The following is a 24,292-nucleotide window of genomic DNA, read 5'->3' on the forward strand; positions in this document are numbered from 1 at the left end:
TGGTAATGATACAAGGAATAAAATGTTCTGTGTGAGTAATAACCTCGCTGAGTTAGCGGGGCTGTGTACTCGCCTAGTTATGACTGAGAGGGTTGTGTTTGCTCTGTCACTACAACTAACCAAAATTCCTTTGCCACTGCGGCACAGTAACTAAACTTAGTATGTGTAATCTTATGGCTACCGCCTACAGGATAGATAATGGTTCATAACAATAAACGAGAAACTTGTATCTTATCTTATCTACTCGTACAAATGTGTACGGAATGTATTATGTTGCTGTTGATTGAATTGCTTTAATTGTGTGTGTGTGTGTGTGTGTGTGTGTGTGTGTGTGTGTGTGTATTTGCGTGTGTGCGCGCGTGTGTGTGTATATATATGTATGTATGTATGTATGGAGTATAGTAATATGAAGGCTTCCTCGTACACAGCTCTGGGTTAACATTTCGTTCCAGGGATCTGGAAATATAATTCATGGCTTCCTTCTCTAAGAGGAGAAATTATTACTTAAGAAAAAAGCATAAACAAAGACACTTGGTTTAAAAAGACACTTGAGCAAACACTAAAACATGTTTACAAGATAACTGTAGATTCCTGGGACCTTGATCGTTTCCAGAAGCGATGGTCTCTGTTTCCCTGATCACTTCTAGCTTGAGCTTACCTGGAGGTCACCACCCCTTCAGGCCGGTCCTAGACCAGCATCCTAGCTGCTGGCCTGATAGAACACTGTTAGTGCCCCCCCCCTTCCTTCAACGTTTGAATCACAACCCAGCTGATCAGGAACTGTTTCGGAGAATATGTCGAACTCCCTCTTGAGAGCTAGGAGTTCGTTGGTAATCTTCCTTATGCTGGAAGGGATAGTTTTGAGTCCTGGTCCCTTTATACTAATTGAGTTCTCTCTGTACTCATCCCTACCCTACTTTTCATTGGATGTATCCTGCACCGTATCCTGCATCTTGTGTTCATAGGCAATAATCTCGGTTTGCAAGTTTGGGACTAATCTTTCCCCATCCCCGTATCTTCCACACTTATATTATTCTATTTTATTCTATTTGATTCGCCGGTAATCCCGGCCCGGGTCTCTTCCATTTTGGTGACCCGGCACTTATATTATGACATACCCTTCTCGCCTACGTTCCAAGGAGTACAATTCAATAATTTAGGTGCTTGACTGAGTTTATACAAGCTGTGAAAGTTTTCTAGAAGTGATCAAGGAATGAATTTTTTTCTGATAAACATGTCATAGTGTCTGATCAAGTGTCTGTTTCTTTCTTTTTAACCACTTGTCGTATCCATTACCTAAGTATTATACCAAAAAGGAGCATAAACTGAGAAAGTAACTGAGTAATGAGTAAACAAACCGAGAAGTAAATTAACAGACAACAGAATAATTGTTACCATCAGGTGGAATCCCATAAGTAAAATCTGACAACTGAGACCGTGGTAGAGTGGTGGAGTGAGAGTGGTGGGGTGAGAGTGGTGGAGTGAGTGGAGTGAGAGCGGTGGAATGAGAGCGGTAGAGTGAGAGTGGGGTGAAGTGGTGGAGTCAGAGTATGGTGGGTCATTGTGCGTGCAGGTCGCTCATCTGCAGTGACCTCGTCACACACAACGCACTGCAGGTCATAAAAGTCCCTCTTAGTCGACCTCTGGATTGCTATTATATTAATGGCAATAAGCTAAGCCCGAGGAATTGGCCGGCGATCAGGAAGGGGAAGGAGTAGCTCCAGTTCCCTGAATCAAGAACCTCACCAGTGTCGAGGGATTTCAGTGTGTGACCAATAAAGGTGGCTCACTTTATAACAGCATATGGTTAAGTTAGGTAAGGTTTGTCAGGAAACAGACAAAGTGTTTCCTGACGCGGGTGTTACTTATATTATGACCCACAGATAGACCTAAATTTGGGACTTATGTAAACTTTCAGCATATATCACTGAAAGAGAGAGACTTCTTGGTGTATATATCTTTGTAGATATATTAAATTAAACGCCCAATTCTTTTTTAGAAAATGTATAAATTATAACATTTTATTACGCTAGGGTTTAAGAGCTAACAAGCAACCAATGGTAGTCAAAGAAAATCTATTACCATCAGTTGTTAACTAAATCATCATAGAAATTTCGATCTGATCTGTTCTGAATATATTTCATTTATATTTAACTCAGTTAGTGTTCAAAATTTGTAATAGAAAACGAAAATACTTCAAAGAAAATTATGTTTCTAAGGGGTAACAAAATTAATTAATAATTCCCGTTTATATTGTCGCAGTATGGCATCACCGAGGATCATATTGCAAAGGAACGCGTGGGATATTGATAACCGAATTTTAATTACTTAGATATCTCTGCACTGCATCTGTAGGGATTCTTGACATGTCAAAGCGATCCGTGAACGGTAGCGAACCTTGCGTTTGTGCGACATGAATGTCACAACTTTTGTTGTCAATGTTACTATTGAGGGTGCTTCTGTTTCTACTGTTAATGGTGCTTCTGTTGCTACTGTTGATGCTGCATTGTTAATGTTAATGCAGTTTATATCTGCTGTTGATGCTACTGTTGCTTTTGATTTTCTGTTGTTACTGTTGATGGTGCTGTTACTACTGTAGATTCTGCTTCTGTTGCTACTGTTGATAGTCTTCTCTTGCTACTGGTTACTACTGTTGACTGTTTTTGTTGCTACTGTTGATGCTGTTTCTAATGTTGACACATCTGTTGCTTCTGATGGTTTTTAGTATTGAGCGGAACTAAGCCCATAGGAACCAAACAGCGCCTGAGGAATAGGTAATATGGACTGATTGATGGGTGGGGAAGGATAGCTACAGTTCCTTGGGTCAAGAACCCCTAAGTTTATTTCATCGACATATTTGTATCTGTAGCGATGTTAAAATGTTTTAAACGGTCAACCTGACAGATGCAGTTTAATATAGACAAATGCAAAGTTCTAAATGTTGGACAGGACAATAACCATGCCACATATAAACTAAATAATGTAGATCTTAATATTACGGATTGCGAAAAAGATTTAGGAGTTCTGGTTAGCAGTAATCTGAAACCAAGACAACAGTGCATAAGTGTTCGCAATAAAGCTAATAGAATCCTTGGCTTCATATCAAGAAGCATAAATAATAGGAGTCCTCAGGTTGTTCTTCAACTCTATACATCCTTGGTTAGGCCTCATTTAGATTATGCTGCACAGTTTTGGTCACCGTATTACAGAATGGATATAAATTCTCTGGAAAATGTACAAAGGAGGATGACAAAGATGATCCCATGTATCAGAAACCTTCCCTATGAGGATAGACTAAGGGCCCTGAAACTGCACTCTCTAGAAAGACGTAGAATTAGGGGGGATATGATTGAGGTTTATAAGTGGAAGACAGGAATAAATAAAGGGGATGTAAATAGTGTGCTGAAAATGTCTAGCCTAGACAGGACTCGCAGCAATGGTTTTAAGTTGGAAAAATTCAGATTCAGGAGGGATATAGGAAAGTACTGGTTTGGTAATAGAGTTGTGGATGAGTGGAACAAACTCCCAAGTACCGTTATAGAGGCCAGAACGTTGTGTAGCTTTAAAAATAGGTTGGATAAATACATGAGTAGATGTGGGTGGGTGTGAGTTGGACCTGATAGCTTGTGCTAACAGGTCGGTTGCCGTGTTCCTCCCTTAAGTCAATGTGACCTGACCTGACTAGGTTGGGTGCATTGGCTTAAGCCGGTAGGGACTTGGACCTGCCTCGCATGGGCCAGTAGGCCTTCTGCAGTGTTCCTTCGTTCTTATGTTCTTATGTTCTTATGAATGACGTCATTGGCGTTGCCTGACGTCCCTGGCGTTTCCTGACATCTCTGACGCCCAAGAAAGGAAAAGTAACTGTGGCACAGATTGGAGAAGGCATGACTATACAGAACAAACAAAAGATATACTTTGCAGGGTGGAGATGCGGGTCCTCACATACTGTAATGTACCAATGTTCTCCACTCACCATCTCTACCAACCACACACACACACACACACACACACACACACACACACACACACACACACACACACAAGGAAAAGGATCTTGGGGAGAGTATAATACCGAGCACATCTCCTGAGGCGCACATCAACCAGATAACTGCTGCAGCATATGGGCGCCGGGCAAACCTAAGAGTAGCGTTCCGATACCTCAGTAAGGAATCGTTCAAGACTCTGTACACCGTGCACGTCAGGTCCATACTGGAGTATGCAACATCAGTTTGGAACCCACACCTGGTCAAGCACGTCACGATAGTAGAGAAAGTGCAGAGGTTAGTAACAAGACAAGTCCCAGAGCTAAGGGGAATGTCCTACGAAGAAAAGTTAAGGGAAATCAGCCTGATGACACTGGAGAACAGGAGAGTTAGAGGAGATATGATAACGACATATAAAATACTGCGGGGAATTGACAAGGTGAACAAAGACAGAATGTTCCAGAGATGGGACAAAGAAAGAATGGGTCACAATTGGATGTTGAAGACTCAGATGAGTCAAAGGGATGTTAGGAAGTATTTCTTCAGTCATAGAGTTGTCAGGAAGCGGAATAGTCTGGAAAGTAACGTAGTGGAGGCAGGAACGAGGTTTGATAAAGCTCATGGAGCAGGGAGAGAGTGACCTAGTAGCGATCATTGAAGAGGCGGGGCTAAGAGCTATGAATCGAACCCTGCAACCACAAATAGGCGAGTACACACACACACACGCGCGCGCGCACACACACACACACACACACACACACACACACACACACACACACACACACACACACACACACACACACACACACACACACACACACACACACAAGGGGGTCACAACTGGAAGCTGAAGACTCAGACGAGTCACAGGGACGTTAGGAAGTATTTCTTCAGTCATAGAGTTGTCAGCAAGTGGAATAGCCTAGGAAGTGAAGTAGTGGAGGCAGGAACCATACATAGTTTTAAGAAGAGGTATGACAAAGCTCAGGAAGCAGAGAGAGGATCCAGTAGCGATCAGTGAAGAGGCGGGGCCAGGAGCTGAGTCTCGACCCCTGCAACCACAATTAGGTGAGTACAATTAGGTGAGTACACACACACACACACACACACACACACACACACACACACACACACACGCACACACACACAACCACTTTCGTATTTGTTGACATTGCAGTTCTTGCCCTGGAGGCGACTATTGTCTCAGAATGTTGCGCAAGTCACTATAAGAACGACCCTGCCATCCATTGTGTGGTTGGTCGTGTTGTTGACCATACCAGCTCTTGACTGTTCTTACTTCTCATCCTACTGGTACCTCATTATTTTCGTTTTCCTTTCTTGTTCTCGTTATTCTCTCGTATTCTTCTTGAACCCAACTGTATTTTTCTCGTTTATTCTTTTTATTCCCCTACCACACGAATGTTTTGGGCTTACAGTTTACTTTAGCACTTGCATGATTTCTTTTGAAAATTTAGCATCTGTCAGTCACCAATCATCATCCATCAATCATCCATTATCATCATAAGCTAGTGCTTTTAGCTCACATCTGAATGACCTTGGTTCGATCCCGGTGAAAATGCAAACTCGGCTCATGTTTCCTTACACCTGTTGCCCCTGTTCACCTAGCAGTAAGTAGGTACCTGGGTGTTAGGTGACTGTTGTGGATCGCATCCTGAGAGGACGAGATTAACCCAAGTTGCCTTAAACGCTCTACATAACCAGGGGCTTCTTATACAGCATGCCAAAGATGTCGGTTAGCTCTTTATCAGTTATATCACGTACCTGTATAACTAAAGATGATTTATTTATTTGTTTAAAATCTTCCAAAGTTCAAAGATAAACTGCACCGAGCCATTGAAAGGAAATCTACGTCAGTGTGCCCCGCAACTCTCCTCCCGCATCACAGAAAACTTGAAATGGAGGGTTCTCTTTACATCTTTGTGCTGTTTCTGGACGGTGAAATTCCCCGCTGGCGTCTGAGAATTGAGGTTTATTTTTTTGAGCTAACGAGTTTGTGGTCAGATAATTTGCAAGAGCTAGGGAGTTGCCAGTTTAGTGGTGTGGTCTTTTTCTAGTGTGTGCTAGTCAACAGTATGTTAGAAAATATTAAGCTCACAGCCTTATATGAGTTCCCTAGCGTGTCATGATAAGAACAAGTCTCCTAACACCTGTTGCCCCTGTTCACGTAGTAGTAAATAGGTGCCTTGGTGTTAGCAAACTATGTAGGGCACATAGTATTGAGCCAGTGGACCCCCACGGAATTAAGCCACAATGATTGGCGTTCTTGGACAATCTTGGCTTAATAATTCTCCGAGGTTGGTAATCCGAGAAAAAAAATCATCATCGTTATCGTCTTCGTCTTTTTGTCTTCGTTCATCGCCACGTAAAAAAATATATTCTCGCTTATCCTTTTCATCAAAATTGTTGAATCTCGTGTTAATTGAAGACATTGATACTCATTTCCTGGTGGGATTTCAAGTTCTGAGTGTTGTCAAAATGTCCCTAAAAATACACCAATTTTAAATAAATTGATGAAACTAATATAATTTTAAAGTCAAGGCTGAAAGGATTGATTACGTCATCATCCACTGTTGTCCACATGTAATCTCTACTGAATTAAGCCACTGACTAGCGAAACGTCTTCATAATAAAGATACACGGGTGTTGCACATGTCTTATCATCAACTTGTCGGTATTGTATTTCATTATTGAAAAGAGTCTATATATAAATTTTAATAAAAGGCAAATAACATTTGGTTCTCTCGAAATTCCAGCGGCCTCTCGTGTGACGGCTGACATTATCGTTTACTTTCCCTTGGTCTGTTTGTCCTTGACGAGGTCGCTTGTTTGGTGTGTGGATTGCGTGTGTATCTCACTGTCCTTGTCGCATGTTTGGTGTGTGATTACCCTTGCTGCTGCTCTTTCGATGAATGGGGAAGTGGAACAGAATTCTTCCTCCGTAAGCCATGCGTGTCGTAAGAGGCGACTAAAATGCCGGGAGCAAGAGGCTATTAACCCATTCTCTTGTATACATTACTAAAGTTAAAAAGAGAAACTTTCGTTTTTCTTTTTGGGTCACCCTTCTTCGGTGGGATACGGCCAGTTTGTTGAAAAAGAGAGAGAGAGAGAGAGAGAGAGAGAGAGAGAGAGAGAGAGAGAGAGAGAGAGGGAGAGAGAGTAACAACTTATATAATATCCGCGAGAAAATGAGGCAATTCTACGGCCTCTTGGATAAGACTTAGTCAAGGCTAATCCCTCTCTCCTCTTCCCTCCCTCAGTCCCCTACCTCTCCTCTCTCTCCCATCGTCCCCTACTTCTCCCTTCCTCTCTCCCTTCGTCCCCTTCCTCTCCTCTCCCTTCGTCCCGTTCCTCTCTTCTTTCCCTCCGTCTCCTACCTATACTCTCTCCCCCCCCTTCACATCGTCTGTTCTCTTCCTCCTAGCCTTTCCTCTCTCTCTTCTCTCACTGCCGACCCCCCCCCCCCAACATACACACGCGCACACGCACACGGGCGTCGTCTGACTTTGCAGGACACACGACCTTATCAAGACACCGTCTGTTGTCCTTGGGAAAAATCTAAGTGAAGCACGCGACCTTTAATGGCCGAAAAACATACACGCGCGCTGTCATACACACGCGCGGTCATACACGAAGTCATACACACACAGGAACTTACGGACATGTACGTAATTTATTTACTTACGCTGTGCACCGAAAAAAGGGGATGTAGAAAGAGAAATTAATGGAAATAGTAAGTTGTTATTATTGTTACTGATATTGTTGGTGTTTCTGTGAATGTTGTCGATGTTATTACTGTTACAGCTGTTCTCGCTGTTGTTCTGTTGCTGCTGTTGTAGTTCTGTAGCTGCTGCTGCTGTTGTCATCTCCTCACCCACACCACACGCATGTAGCCTCGTCCTCACAGCTATTTCTTAACAGCCACGCCCATACACCCACAATTGCCCACAGTGTCACGCCCAATCTCCTATAAAATCAAACACATTTAGTTGTTTAAAGAGGTAAAAAGAGGTAAAACAAAAGCGAAAATGTATTACCTTGCGGTTTACCTTTCCTTCAAGGAGGCAGAGCAAGGGTGCCTTGATGCTGAAGGTCTCGTGATCCCAGGAATTAGAGCTACCTCTCCTTGTCCTCGGATCATATCCGATTAACTCCTATGCCATAGGTGCTGTATGGCCTCTTCAGATTTAACGCTTCTCGAAATTAATAATAATAATAATAATAATAATAAAAATAATAATAATAATAATAATAATAATAGCTTTTTATATAATAGAACAAGTGAGAGAAAAGAAAATAACTCTCGTCTGGTTACGCCAGCAATTAAATGGTGTACTTACCTACATGTGGTTGCAGGGGTCGATTCACAGCTCCTGGCCCTGGTGTGGGTGTGTGTGGGGGGAAAGGAGGTAAGAGTTTCGGATCACTTATAAATACCACTTCTTTCTCTACGTCACGAGTGCGTAGTCACTAGTGAGCTAAATAATGTTTGTGTAGGCCTGGATAGCTATGAGTTTTATAGCTTTGTTATGCATTCAGTACTCATGTTGTGGGTGGTAGTCAAAAGATTGCAGAGGTACATAATAGGTCCAGGGACTGGTCCACACACTGAGTGGTTCGTTCTGGGCTACGCCCTCACATTTAGTAAGGAGTTGGAGTCGGGTGTGTGAAGACAGCGTTTGCAAGTGTCCGTGCTGTTGCAGACACGGTGTATTAGGAAGTACCAGTGTTTTGGACAAAGTGGGGTGTCAGGAAATACCAGTGTTGTGGACAGAGCCGGACTTAAGGAAGTACCAGTGTTGTCGACAAAGCAGGACTTCAGGAAGTACCAGTGTTGTCGACAAAGCAGGACTTCAGGAAGTACCAGTGTTGTCGACAAAGCAGGACTTCAGGAAGTACCAGTGTTGTCGACAAAGCAGGACTTCAGGAAGTACCAGTGTTGTCGACAAAGCAGGACTTCAGGAAGTACCAGTGTTGTCGACAAAGCAGGACTTCAGGAAGTACCAGTGTTGTCGACAAAGCAGGACTTCAGGAAGTACCAGTGTTGTCGACAAAGCAGGACTTCAGGAAGTACCAGTGTTGTCGACAAAGCAGGACTTCAGGAAGTACCAGTGTTGTCGACAAAGCAGGACTTCAGGAAGTACCAGTGTTGTCGACAAAGCAGGACTTCAGGAAGTACCAGTGTTGTCGACAAAGCAGGACTTCAGGAAGTACCAGTGTTGTGGGCAAAACAGGGTGTTACAAAGGGTCCGTTTGGTAGCCAAGACGGTACCAAGAAGTGCCAGTTTGTACTGTCGGGAAGTAGTGTCATTAAGACATTTGAAGGAAGTTTGTGTGAGTTGTGAAAAAATTTCCTCAGAATTGTGTTTTATTGATGTTAATATCGTGTTGATAATTGAAATATTTTTCTCGATATATACATAACTATACTGACACATCAATTGATACCTGATACATGAATTGCTATATGACAACGATACATTCACTGAGGCATATATAGGAACGGTGTCGTATTTCTGCACCGATTATAATATATCCGTTTGAAAACTTGCGGCAGATATGCCGAATGCAGGATATATTTTAATGTTGCTTGTCATTACTTTCAAATATATTTTTCTCGTTCATCAAAGTTCATAACTACGCAAACATCTGTTCCAAAACTACGCTCTCGCTCTTACCCACTCACGCCCTTAAAGCCAAGCTCACTCAGCCACGTCCTCCAGCCACATTACACAAATATTGACCATAAGATTCCTCGTACAACACTGTTTTTTTTCGTGGATTGTGATGTTGTTTTTATCCGTGCGATGGAACGATGGATGTTTAGTGTAGAACCTTCCTGGGTTTGTGTTCTACTGTGTTCATTAGCAGATGTGTTGTAACCGTTTACTAACATTCGCTCTTGTGGCGTTCTTTAGCCAGCTGTTGCCGGTGAATATGTTAATTAAACTCAGCTGTTGCGATCTGTTTACTGTAATCAGCTGTTGTTGAGGGTTTTAACTAAAAACTGCTATCGAAGTGTGATTTGTTTCTCAGTTCTGCTATTGTTTCGAGAGTAATAAATTCTGTTGCAAGAATTTAGAAGTAACTGTTTAACTGATTGATGGAGAATTGCTGGCACTGAGCTTATACCAGAGAGAATTTACGTTCTGTTAAAAGGAAACTGTCGTAGTGGGGAGATGTCATCAATGGGGTGCCACAAGGATCCGTACTTTGATGAAATATGTAAAGTGTACACACACACACACACACACACACACACACACACACACACACACATACACACACACACACACACACACACACACACACACACACACACACACACACACACACACACACACACACACACACACACATATATATATATATATATATATATATATATATATATATATATATATATATATATATATATATATATATATACAAAACAACCACTGTGTAAGAATAATGAAATTCCAAGCGCTTTCGTGACTACTCACATTATCAAGGAACAATAAAAGTAATGCATCAAAGGAAGGCATATAAAGGGTCTAGACCACACCTTATATATATATATATATATATATATATATATATATATATATATATATATATATATATATATATATATATATATATATATATATATAATTCTTGGGTAGAATAGTTTGTTAGTGGGTTGTGTGAAGGACCTGTCTAGTTGGGCCAGCGGGCCTGCTGCAGTTTTCTCTTATGAGTCGCACGTCAGGTGTTGCTTTGTTGTGGGATGTGATAGTGAGGTGTGAGCTAGACCCTTTATACGTCTTCCTTTGATGTATTACTTTCATTATTCTTTGATAATGTGAGCAGTCAGGAAATCGCTTGGAATTTATATATATATATAATATATATATATATATATATATATATATATATATATATATATATATATATATATATATATATATATAAATTTACAGAAATGTAGGAAAAATAATCAAATAATAAGTGACATGCAATGGAAATGAAATAAAGCAAAATGAGGCCTAATGAAGAATAGAGGTTGTGCAAAATCGTGAAAGTATTAGACGGAGGTAATGATTTGAGAGCTATTATGAAAAAAAACAATTGTCACTGGTTGATCATGTAAATGAAATTGTCATAAACTGAGGGTTAATTTGAATATTTCCAAAGAAGAGCTACAAGATGGCTACCAGAGCTGAGAGATACACACACAGGTGCTTCAAGCATCAAGGTGGTGTGAGAAACTACCCAAGAATGCAATTCACCTTGATAAAAACAGACACGTGTGGGTGTGAGCACTAAGGATATTATCACTTTACCTTGTTGGTCTGGTTAAGGGTGTCAGCCCAGTGAGAGACTGTGGGCGGGGGTGATGCACTATGGACGGGGGTGCTGCGTTGTTGGCGGGGGCGCTGCACTATGGGCGGTGGTGCTGTGTTGTTGGCGAGAGGCACTGCACTGTGAGCGGGGGTGCAGAGTTGTTGGCGGGGGCGCTGCACTGTGAGCGGGGGTGCAGAGTTGTTGGTGTGGGCGCTGCACTGTGAGCGGGGGTGCAGAGTTGTTGGTGTGGGCGCTGCACTGTGAGCGGGGGTGCAGAGTTGTTGGTGTGGGCGCTGCACTGTGAGCGGGGGTGCAGAGTTGTTGGTGTGGGCGCTGCACTGTGAGCGTGGGTGCAGTGTTGTTGGTGAGGGCACTGCACTGTGGGCGAGGGTGCAGAGTTGTTGGTGGGGGCGCTGCACTGTGGGCGGGGGTGTAAAGTTGTTGGTGTGGGCGGTGTACTGTGGGCGGGGGTGCAGAGTTGTTGTTGGGGGCGGTGCACTGTGGGCGGGGGTGCAGAGTTGTTGGTGGGGCGCTGCACTGTGGGCGGGGGTGCAGAGTTGTTGGTGTGGGTGCTGCACTGTGGGCGGGGGTGCAGAGTTGTTGGTGTGGGTGCTGCACTGTGGGCGGGGGTGCAGAGTTTTTGGTGGGGGCGCTGCACTGTGGGCGGGGGTGCAGAGTTGTTGGTGGGGGCGCTGCACTGTGGGCGGGCGTGCAGAGTTGTTGGTGGGGGCGCTGCACTGTGGGTGGGGGTGCAGAGTTGTTGGTGGGGGCGGTGCACTGTGGGTGGGGGTGCAGAGTTGTTGGTGGGGGCGCTGCACTGTGGGCGGGGGTGCAGAGTTGTTGGTGTGGGCGGTGCACTGTGGGCGGGGGTGCAGAGTTGTTGGTGTGGGCGCTGCACTGTGGGCGGGGGTGAAGAATTGTTGGTGGGAGCACTGCACTGTGGGCGGGAGTGCAGAGTTGTTGGTGGGGGCGGTGCACTGTGGGCGGGGTTGCTGCGTTGTTGGTGGGGGCGGTGCACTGTTTGCGGGGGTGCAGAGTTGTTGGTGGGGCGGTGCACTGTGGGCGGGGTTGCAGTGTTGTTGGTGGGGGTGCTGCACTGTGGGGGGGGGTGCACTGTGGGCGGGGTGCAGAGTTGTTGGTGGGGCGGTGCACTGTGGGCGGGGTTGCAGAGTTGTTGGTGGGGGCGCTGCACTGTGGGTGGGGGTGCTGCGTTGTTGGTGGGGCGCTGCACTGTGGGTGGGAAGCGCTGCACTGTAGGCGGGGGCGCTGCACCGTGGGCGGGGGCGCTGTACTGTGGGCGGAGGGCACTGCACTGTGGGCGGAGCTTTTTTCGAAACGAAATGGATAGCTCAAGACCACTGAAAAAAGACGAGTCTTGTGTTGGAATGCGTAAGGAGTTGGTGTATGAGATTGTTTAATTTTTTTTTTTTTTTTGAGATGTGCTTTGTGTTGTGTGTGTGTGTGTGTGTGTGTGTGTGTGTGTGTGGGTGTGGGTGTGTGTGTGTGTGTGTGTGTGTGTTGACTCACCTATGTGTGGCTGCAGGGGTCGAATGTTTGTGTGCGCTCGCGCGAGCAGGGTAAGACATGCACAACGGAGGAGACGTGTGGTAACATTCGTTAAGTTATTTGGGTCCAGAAAATCCTGTCCAACACACACACACACATTGATTACTGTGTTGTAGAAGATTGCTGTTGTTTTGGCTGTGCTGCGTTGCAGAAGCATTGCTATGTTGGACACGTTGTTACTGCTGTGGGGAAGAGAGACTGCTGTGTTCTTGCTGTACCCTGGGCTTTGCAGTGATAGTTTGAGGCAACTACTAAAGAGGGTGTCAGAATAGACTGAAACATGCAGTAGGTGTGTGGAGGTGGAGGGGGACGATAGAGCTTGTCTAATTAACCTGTAATGATTAAACTTCTGCATTTAATAATGCCAATGTTGCCATTATTATTATTCACTTTGCATTGCTTTGTGCAAAATTAACAGGTTTTATAATAATTATATATAAGTACTTATACTTACATAAGCATTAATATAAACATAATCATAGACTGTATTATAAGTAAAACATTTTGGATCATTATGTTAGTTTCCATTAAAGTTAATATAAAATAATGATTCATCATCATAATAACAGGAAATGGATACAACAAATCACAATAATGAAAACGAAGTATAATTCCTGAATGTCCTCCTCCAGCAGGTCTTGAGGTAATACTCGAGGAGCCTGAGGAGGAATACTGCAGCTCACACGCTTCCGAGGACGACCTCCAGCGGGAGGTGGACATCGCTTACAGCCTGAAAGGGGAGAGGCACTCCTTGGACGGCTCTGAGGGCATTGGCTCAGCCGAAGGCGACACTCAGTCCTCAGGCGGTTCTGAGCATTACGTCGAGGAGGACTGTGCTAGCTCTGGGATCCACAGTGAGGGTGAGTGATACGTCCTTTATGCATTTCGCAAGTCACTGGTTTGATCCTTGTATCTTTTTAAATAAGAGGAAAGCACTAAATTCACGTGGGTCATATAGCACCTGGGAAATGGTGAACAGTCAGGTTCTGTCCAAGGATGGGAACGTAGATTTGATTCCTAGGATTAAGAGCCCCTTACTGGCATGAAGGCACTTTTCTTAAGGAACTATTTATCTGCAAAAGTCCCTGATATTTTCTTTGGTTTACTTGAAACATATTCATTATAAATTTGAGAATAGAACCGAGGAGTACACTAGATCATTCAGTGAGAGCAAACTGCAGTTAACATAACTTCGTATACTCTTTTCACAACTCTTCCTCTTAAGAGAATGTGTTTATGGGAAATATAGAAGACGATGAGTTTTATTAATTCTCAAAGCCTTAAAAAATTCATGTGGCAAGGTACATTTTATCGTCGTAAACTTGTACAATGTACAATTGGAATATATTTTATTTAGATTAGTCATACAAACGTTTTCGTTTTCTGTGTTTGTGCACCGTTTTGATTTTCTGTTGATAAAGTTTAAGCGTTGACTAAAGCAGTCTGCAGAAAAGTCTAATTAAGATTCGTGTGTGTGTGTACTCACCTATTTGTGGTTGGTGTGTGTGTGTGTGTGTGTGTGTGTGTGTGTGTGTAAATTTTACCTTATTCCTAGTAATGACCCTCGTGTTGTAGATAGTCTTTTTAGTATGATAATAAGATGTTATCTTCATTATAGAATAATAAAAAAATATTATAACTTTTATATTATAATAATAAGGTAAAAGGACCCCAATGGAAATAAGTCACCCTGACTTTTTTGGGTTATCCCAGGTTCTCTACACATATGCTGCTATGTATGATAATTCTATGTAACTGTATTTGTGTATACCTGAATAAACTTACTTACTTAACAAGGAACCGCAGTAAAGAGCAGCTAATAGGTCAGCTACAGAACTGACTCGTCGGTAGTGAGAAGTTGCTCAAGTGTTAATTACGTCTTGGCAAAATACAGAATTACATTCACTAGAATCTTTGATATTGCGCCAATAAGAGAAATTAAAAAAAAAATAATACCGAACCTCAGTTAACCGAAGCGATCCTAAACAATATGGAAGTTTCTCAGGGAAAACAAAGAGTATATTAAAATCTTAGTAACGGGACATTCTAAATACTTATATAAAACCCACATGAATTAACTTACAAAATTATTAGAATTACGAAGCATCTATAACACGTCTGGGTGTTATCCACGAGACACTATCATGAAAAATGCATTGATGGATAATGTAGAACAGTTACCATAATGATTAGAACACTTAGTGTGGGTGGAGGCCCGGTTCATCATCCTCTCTACTTCCTGACTTTAAATTACGATCGTAAAACACAGACGGGTGATAATTGAGGAAAATATAAATATAATTGTGTGGAATGTATAAGCTCTCAGGAAACATGTGTATACATGTTAAGTAAAAGGACACAAGTGCAACTAATGTGGTATTTTATTGTGGCAACGTTTCGCTCTCCAGGAGCTTTGTCAAGCCTTTACATTTGTGAGCGTATAGACACTTGAGAGATATACAGCCCTCAATGCATGTACTACCCGGAGAGTATTCCGGGGATCAACGCCCCCGCGGCCCGGTCCACGACCAGGCCTCCCTATATTTAAAAAAAAAATTGGTAGCCTTAAAGAATTATTTTATGTGTATATATACAATCTTTATGTCGGATCTAGTTTTAATTTTTTATCTATTGTTAAAATATTTTTTTTTATCTTTGTCATTTATTATATGCATGTGTATGTTGTATGAGATATGTGTATGACGTACGATATAACAAAAGAGCGTCATATATTATATAAATCAGTATAATGTGTAATATACATCAGTATAATGTATGATATTCATTAGTATTTATGAGTAATTCAGGCTAAAGAAATCAGTACTGCGGTAAATCAAAGGTTAAAGCACTTTGGCTGGTCATTGAAAACGCAAAAACCCGGACTACACATAAACATTCAATACCCCTGGTGGGAGGAGGGGAAGGAAGGGTGAACATTCTCCTCGGGGGGGGGGGGGAGTTGGGGCTTTTCAAGTTTCAGTACAGCGTTCATGGTAAGGTCGGGTACCTTGATGCAGTTGAAGGTCTCTTTACCAAAAAGATTAACAACGTCCTCCTGACTGCCTCTCATTACCCAAGCACTCTAGAAGATAGAGAGTACAGAAGGGGGGGAGGGAGAAGTTGCAGTGCTAGAGAGTACAGAAGGGGGGAGGGAGAAGTTGCAGTGCTCATCAAAAACCAGTGGAGTTTTGAAAAGTTGGAGGAGTGGACAGAAGGGAAAGCAACCTCAACAAGTTTAGTTTCTCCGTAGCTTTGAAAATATGATTGTTGCTCCTCGGGTGAGGCACATTGACCCCACTGACATCTTAATTTAGTATTGTTCTTCCTCGTTGGAAACATTCACCTCGCAGCTTCTCAGTGGTGTTGCGTAAATAATTTTGTCTTGCATAAGAAGCATTCATTGTCAAAAAGCATATACGTCTAGACACTGAGAGATGAGGTGCGTTTGTGTCATTGTCTCCCCGAGTGAGTTTTACCTGTAAGCGGAGATAGAGCCCCAGCTACTGGGTCCTTCTTCTCAACCACTAATCGTTCTAAGTAATGCATCTCTTTGTATTTTGTTTCCGAATGCATGTTAAGAGATTATTTCAATGATTTTAATCTCTAGTGTACTCCACCTGCTCACAAAACTAGTTCAGGGTTCATTCGAATATTATTCGTATTGGCTTATTCTATTATTGCTTCCAGTACTGTGGATATCTGTATTCCAGGTTCAATTCTTTGTTGGGTTTCTGGAAATGGTTTCATAAGAGACAAATTTGCCCTTCTCGGTCAACTTAACTAAGATGTGTACTTCAAACTAGTGAATTAGTCCCTTTTTAGCTAGTGTCAAACCTATCTCAGAATCTTAAGACGTAATATGCCCGGACTTTTCTCTACTGAAAAATGGAACGTTCCGCCACAAGTGGCAACTTCAGTCATTAGGACTAAAGCAACCACTCATGGCGAAACGTTTCCTTTAATAAATTCCCTGAACTGTACATTAGTGTAATTTTCTGTGCCGTTTGAATCCCAAAAAGCCATTTATAAAATTTCTTTCGTATTGTGAGGCAATACAGTACGCATATTCCCCAAACTCGTTCTGGTGTTTATTGATGAATCTCTTTCCTTGCTGGTAATTCACCAGTCTCGTTTGAGCTTTCCCGTTACTGTGCACGATTTGTCTGTCAATGATACAAGCTTGTGCACCGCCGTCTATCATGTTTTTTTCTGAAGATCTGTACGACAGTGGCCGGCTTGAAGCAGTCTGGTAGTTCTCCGTCCCGTCCCTGTCCTCCTCTCGTGTGTGTATATATATATATATATATATATATATATATATATATATATATATATATATATATATATATATACTGGCTCCCTTACCTTCGTGTGTTAGTGTTACTAGTTAATGGTCCAAGTCGGACCGAAGCGTCGTCAAAAACTTCTTTCTCCTATGTGCGGGTTATTTATGTATTGTTAGTATTATATTCGTGGGGAAGGGATAAATTCGTAGGGGTCATAGAGAGCCCGAGCTTTGAGAAGTAACCAGGTTTGCTCCAGGAAGAAGGGTAGCTCTAATTCTTGGAATCATGAGCTTCCCGCCAGCATCTTTCGAGGGAATGACTTGTGTATCCTTGCGAGCCGTTTGATCACATCTTGGGCTCTTTGAGGCTTGTGTAGACCTTGTCTTTTTGAGAGAGAGAGAGAGAGAGAGAGAGAGAGAGAGAGAGAGAGAGAGAGAGAGAGAGAGAGAGAGAGAGAGAATGAACGAATAAAGAAACGAATAAATGTGAACATTTATTTAAAAAATAAATATTTAGTCGTAAATTCGCGAAAACTAATAACAGATATTCCGCAAACTTTTAGTAAGTCTATAAATGGCTCATAAATAATGAGCTTTAATCTGGAAAAAAGTATTCTTCGAAAAATAATTTACATAAGGTTTTGAACGAACTGAAAATCCTTTTGTCGACAAATAAGAAATTGTGTTAAAAAATCATTATCTTGGGACTAAAATAATGATGACGAGGGATAGTAATTATTATTATTATTATTATTATTATTATTATTATTATTATTATTATTATTATTATTATAGCGTTCTTCCTAGTAACTCATGCTGACTTTCACCTCCCAGCATCTTCCCACATATTGTCAACTTCCGCAGTGTCATATCCTTCACATTTCCCTCTCGCTTAAGTTCACAACCATTGTAGTTCCTCTCGCTAATAACGTAGGAGGTGTGTGTGTGTGTGTGTGTGTGTGTGTGTGTGTGTGTGTGTGTGTGTGTGTGCATGGTTGCGTGTGAGTGCGTGCGAAGAGCACCGGTCACGCCAACAGAGGCACAAATAATCCTCGTCTCTTTATTGAGGTGTGGCGCGCTAATCCTCACAACTGTCAGGTTGGGGAGTAATGCTCTCAAGAGTAATGGGGGTTCTGCTCTGTTAACTCTTTCTCATCCACTGTCACTGTCTCCGTCACCTCTACCGTCACCGCCAGTCACCGTGTCCGTCACCGTCTCCGTCACCGTCTCCATCACCGTCACTGTCACCGTCTACGCCACCATCACTGCCATTCTTGATGCCACTCGTTCACGAGACGTTTTTTTCTCTGGCTGCCTGTGCTCAGTTAAATCAATTGAACACGAATTTTTAGAATTCATTTAGTGAGACTGATTGGTGAACCGTGAAGGTGAGCTCTTGCAGCTTTCTGAAGCGAGCTCCTGAAGGCTCCTGCAGAGATCTAGAGGTTCCTGCAGTAGGCTAAAGCAGGCTTTTGCAGAGCGCTTCAGCAGGCTCGTGCATAGAGCTATACGCTCTCAATGAACACACTCTCCAGCCGGGTGTGGGGATGCTGATGTAGCATCTCTTTTGTCTCGGGCATTCTCAGCTTCCGAAACAGAGGAGACTCGTTATTTCAGGTAACTGTCTCGTTATTCTGAACATAAATACTCATGATCCGTTATTTTCTTAGCTTTTCTCTCTTCAGAAAAAAACTGAAGGGATACAGCTGTTGGTATGATGTGATCTGACTTCTTCAAACATTACGCAGAAATTGGTGTCTTTTTGAGATTCAGAAACAATACTGACTGATCCTGTGAGTACAGAAGAAAATATTAACTGGCTAACCCATCACTGTAGTCAGAAAAACTGTGATTTTAATTTTGTCATTGGAAAGATAGAATGGTAAAATATAATACAAATTTTATGACCATTTGCAAGTTTATGTGAAGATACGTGTAAAGCAGAGTATAGTGGTTACTGAAGGCTGGAAGAAAAGTAGCATCAAGAAAGTGAGAGAATCGTGTGCTGCAAGATGGAAACTGCTTCCGGTCTGAAAGAATAACATAGAGAATCTGCAATTAAAACGCTATAAAAAAACTTTGAGACTGTCCAATAAAAAAATATAAAGAACCTCATTGTAGCACAACCCCTTCACCTTTAGCCCCCCCCCCTCCCGGCCACGGTCGTGTGATCAGGGGCTGTATGAGAGGCAGAGAGGGGGTAGATTTCCCCCTTGCAGTGCTGCAGGCCGAACCGAACGCTGCCGCCCGCTCACTCCCCTCCTGGACTCCGTCCTGAAGCCACCGACGACCCTCTCTCGAGACTCCTGACTTCGACTTGCACTACAGGGACTGCCTCACCTGTGGAGTGACTACGTGAATCGATTTATCGTGACTGTTCATACATTAAACGCCTATTGGAAGGTTTGTCGTCATTACTGAGAATTTAGTAAAGCAAACGTCTTAAAATGTCTGCCTCTTCCTTGTTCGTGCAGCGGCCCACATCAACAACCTCAGCTCTGCCAGTTAACGGACTGGGGAAAGCTGCTGCAGTTTGCGGCAAGAACGGAGCCTTCGAAGATTCACTCAGCACGGGAAATAATTCGATAGATGATCGTAGCGACTGCGTTAAAGGCCTTAGTACTGCGAAGTGTGAAGTTTCAAACACTTGCGTTTACTCAGAGGTTGAGAACACAAGTGGTGTCCATGAATCCAGCCTGACAAGGAATACTGCTTGTGTGCCTCTCCAACACACCAACAAAGCTGATAACACATGGAAAAATGGATTTCCTGGAGATTCTTGCGCTTATGAAGACAGCAAGGATAATAAAAACGGGATTGTCAAACTGAAAAACGAGAAACAGAAGACACAAGTTATTGAGATCACTTCGGTTGAGAGAGAACCTGTTATCACTGCATTTCTCATTGGCTACCAGAAAGACAAGCTTTGTGAATTCAACACTGTTAATGCTTTGGCCGATGTAGAATATAACAACTTAGTTATTGCCAAACAGATGCAGCAAAAAGCAAGACGTATCAGTAGCAATTTTACTTCTCAGGAAAGCGGCGGCCACTCCCGAATTTACAAGGAAGAAGCTAGTATAGTTTTCAAGAAAACATCACCCAATATCGCGCTTGACAGCCAAGACGAGCAGTCACGCAACAGTCGCCCATCTGCCGAAAATATCAGCAACAATTCTATGAAACCCGCTGAGGCCAGCGACGCGGAACTAGAGTGTAAAAATATTGCCAGCATTCCTGACTCAGCCACCGACCTGCAGCCAGTGCATGACGGTCTGGATGAACTGCATTCATTGCAGGAACTTCTTCAGTCTTTCGACAACAAACCGTCTACACCCGAAGAAAATGAGGACATAAGTGTTAAGCTTTTAGATGCTTACGACGCTGATTGCACCCTTGGAGGAAGTACTCCTTCAAGCGAGACTACAGAGAATCAAATCCCTGTCGACGATAACCTTACAAATGACACCGAGGGAGGAGAATTTTCTGTCGGAGTCGATACAGACCATGGAGCAGAGTCGGACGAGGATGAAGGCGGCCAACAAGGGTCGTCTACCCGCACCTCTATGGCACTATTGGCACTGTGTGTGGCCGTCCTAGCCATTGCTATGTCCCACCCTTGGAGTGCAAACCTCAGCTCCGGCCTTCTTGCTGCCACACTCTTCTTCTCCCTCAGTAAGTAAACTGATTATCTTGGTTATAATATTTTTATGAAGCCCGTGGAGATCATTCAAAAAAAAAAAAGAATGTGGGAGATAATAGAGAAAGAGCTGTCACAGAGCTATTTATGATCATTTTGATGACATTTGCTTTTGAAGAATTTTTTTCTACTTGCTGACGTGACTTGAGCAGCGGATCATTATAGTGTTATATACTGGTGTAAGGAAAAATGCTACTGCCAACGTTTTTAGCGTGATTTTTTTTTGCGCACTGTGTATGTGTATGTGTGTGTGTGTGTGTGTGTGTGTGTGTGTGTGTGTGTGTGTGTGTGTGTGTGTGTGTGTGTGTGTGTGTGTGTGTGTACTCACCTAATTGTACTCACCTAATTGTGGTTGCAGGGGTCGAGACTCAGCTCCTGGCCCCGCCTCTTCACTGATCGCTACTGGATCCTCTCTCTCTCTGCTTCCTGAGCTTTGTCATACCTCTTCTTAAAACTATGTATGGTTCCTGCCTCCACTACTTCACTTGCTAGGCTATTCCACTTGCTGACAACTCTATGACTGAAGAAATACTTCCTAACGTCCCTGTGACTCGTCTGAGTCTTCAGCTTCCAGTTGTGACCCCTTGTCCCTGTGTCCCCTCTCTGGAACATCCTATCTCTGTCCACCTTGTCTATTCCCCGCAGTATCTTGTATGTCGTTATCATGTCTCCCCTGACCCTTCTGTCCTCCAGTGTCGTCAGTCCGATTTCCCTTAACCTTTCCTCGTACGACATTCCCTTGAGCTCTGGGACTAGCCTTGTTGCAAACCTTTGTACTTTCTCTAACTTCTTGACGTGCTTGACCAGGTGTGGGTTCCAGACTGGTGCTGCATACTCCAGTATGGGCCTAACATACACAGTGTACAGTGTCTTGAACGATTCCTTATTAAGGTATCGGAACGCTATTCTCAGGTTTGCCAGGCGCCCGTATGCTGCAGCGGTTATTTGGTTGATGTGTGCCTCCGGTGATGTGCTCGGTGTTATGGTCACCCCAAGGTCTTTCTCCCTGAGTGAGGTCTGTAGTCTTTGTCCACCTAGCCTATACTCTGTCTGCGGTCTTCTTTGCCCCTCCCCAATCTTCATGACTTTGCATTTGGCTGGATTGAATTCGAGAAGCCAGTTGCTGGACCATATGTCCAGCCTGTCCAGGTCTCTTTGCAGTCCTGCCTCATCCTCGTCCGATTTAATTCTTCTCATCAACTTCACGTCATCTGCGAACAGGGACACTTCAGAGTCTATTCCTTCCATCATGTCGTTCACATATATCAAAAATAGCACTGGTCCTAGAACTGACCCCTGTGGGACCCCGCTCGTAACAGGCGCCCACTGTGATACCTCTTCACGTACCATGACTCGTTGCTGCCTCCCTGTCAGGTATTCCCTTATCCATTGCAGTGCCCTCCCTTTTACGTGCGCCTGATCCTCCAGCTTCTGCACTAATCTCTTGTGGGGAACTGTGTCAAAGGCCTTCCTGCAGTCTAGGAAAACGCAATCTACCCACCCCTCTCTCTCGTGTCTTCTGTTACCTTGTCATAAAACTCCAGGAGGTTTGTGATACAAGATTTGCCTTCCATGAACCCATGCTGGTTTTCATTTATAATCTTGTTCCTTTCCAGGTGTTCGACCACTCTCCTCCTGATAATCTTCTCCATGACTTTACACACAATACATGTCAGAGACACAGGTCTGTAGTTTAGTGCCTCGTTTCTGTTTCCTTTCTTAAATATGGGGACTACATTAGCTGTCTTCCATTTCTCAGGTAGTTGCCCAGTTTCAAGGGATGTGTTGAAGATTGTGGTTAGAGGCACGCACAGCAGCTCTGCTCCTTCTCTAAGGACCCATGGGGAGATGTCGGTCCCATCGCCTTTGAGGTGTCAAGGTCACTTAAGAGCTTCTTCACCTCCTCCTCAGTTGTTCGTATGTCATCCAACACTTGTTGGTATATTCCCTCTTGATGTTCCCTTCTGTGCTGTCTTCCCACAGCCCTTCCTGTCTCTACTGTAAAAACTTCCTTAAATCTCCTGTTCAGCTCCTCACATACCTCCTGATCATTTCTTGTGAGTTCTCCACCTTCTGTCCTTAATCTGATCACCTGGTCTTTGACTGTTGTCTTCCTCCTGATGTGGCTATACAACAGTTTCGGGTCAGTCTTGATTCTCGATGCTATGTCATTTTCATACTGTCGCTGGGCCTCCCTCCTTACCTGTGCGTACTCATTCCTGGCTCTGCGACTGATCTCCCTATTTTCGTGTGTTCTCTGCCTTCTGTACTTTTTCCATTCTCTATTGCACTTTGTTTTTGCCTCCTTACACCGTCGGGTAAACCAGGGGCTCGTTCTGGTCTTCCCGTTGTTACTGTTGCTCTTGGGAATAAACCTTTCCACTGCCTCCTTGCATTTTGTTGTTACATATTCCATCATTTCATTTACTGGCTTTCCTGCCAGTTCTCTGTCCCACTGGACCTCCCGCAGGAAGTTCTTCAACCCTATGTAGTCCCCTCTTTTATAGTCAGGCTTTTCCCATTCAACTCCTGTTATTCTCTCCACTTGCAGCTCTACTATGTATTCAAAGCACAGAACCACGTGGTCGCTAGCTCCTAGGGGACTCTCATATTTGATGTCCTCAATATCTGAGCTGCCCAGGGTGAACACAAGGTCCAATCTTGCTGGTTCATCCTCCCCTCTCACTCTGGTAGTGTCCTTAACATGTTGGTGCATGAGGTTTTCCAGCACCACGTCCAACATCCTGGCTCTCCATGTTTCGGGACCCCCATGTGGCTCCAGGTTTTCCCAGTCAATCTCCCTGTGGTTGAAATCCCCCATAACCAGCAACTTTGCTCTGCTGGAGTGAGCTCTTCTTGCCACCTCAGCAAGTGTGTCCACCATTGCTCTGTTGCTCTCTTCATATTCCTCTCTTGGCCTCCTGCAGTTCTGTGGTGGATTATACATCACTGCAATGACCACTTTGTGTTCCCCAGACTGAAGTGTACCTGCTATGTAGTCTTTCTCCCGTCTCATCTATTCCTTCCATTTTCTCGAATTTCCATCTGTTTTTTACGAGCAGAGCAACCCCACCTCCCCCCCTGCCCCTTCTATCTTTCCTCATGATCTGGTATCCTGGTGGGAAGATTGCATCTGTTATTGTCTCCATGAGTTTTGTTTCTGTAACTGCTATGATGTCTGGGGACTTCTCATTGATTCTTTCTTGCCATTCCTCGTGTTTATTCGTTAATCCATCTGCATTTGTGTACCAAACCTTCAACTTCTGTTCTAATACTGTAACTGTGGTGCGGGGGGTGGAAACAGAGGGATCTGTGTGTGTGATGGTTGGTTTGGATTGTTCAGTTGCCTTGGGGGTGTCGTGGCTGGAGTCCTTCTGCAGGTGTTTCTGGGGGGTGCGCTTGTCCTTCCATTTGATCCTGGGTTATTCTGCT

The 24,292-nt window shown here is 43.5% G+C and overlaps 1 protein-coding gene across 6 annotated transcripts in view; it reads left to right on the forward strand.

Annotated features, from left to right (window-relative positions):
* Positions 1-24,292, forward strand: part of LOC128695634 (uncharacterized) — a 556,361-nt gene that overhangs the window by 478,284 nt on the left and 53,785 nt on the right. For 4 of the 6 annotated variants that reach the window (XM_070093276.1, XM_070093280.1, XM_070093281.1 and 1 more), the window contains one exon: positions 13,508-13,735. In XM_070093276.1, the coding sequence (XP_069949377.1) occupies positions 13,508-13,735 (228 nt within the window). The remainder of the gene's footprint in view (positions 1-13,507; positions 13,736-24,292) is intronic. The other 2 variants (XM_070093278.1, XM_070093279.1) reach the window with 1 other exon arrangement.

The sequence above is a fragment of the Cherax quadricarinatus genome, chromosome 42, assembly GCF_038502225.1.
Source record: "Cherax quadricarinatus isolate ZL_2023a chromosome 42, ASM3850222v1, whole genome shotgun sequence".
NCBI lineage: Eukaryota > Metazoa > Arthropoda > Malacostraca > Decapoda > Parastacidae > Cherax > Cherax quadricarinatus.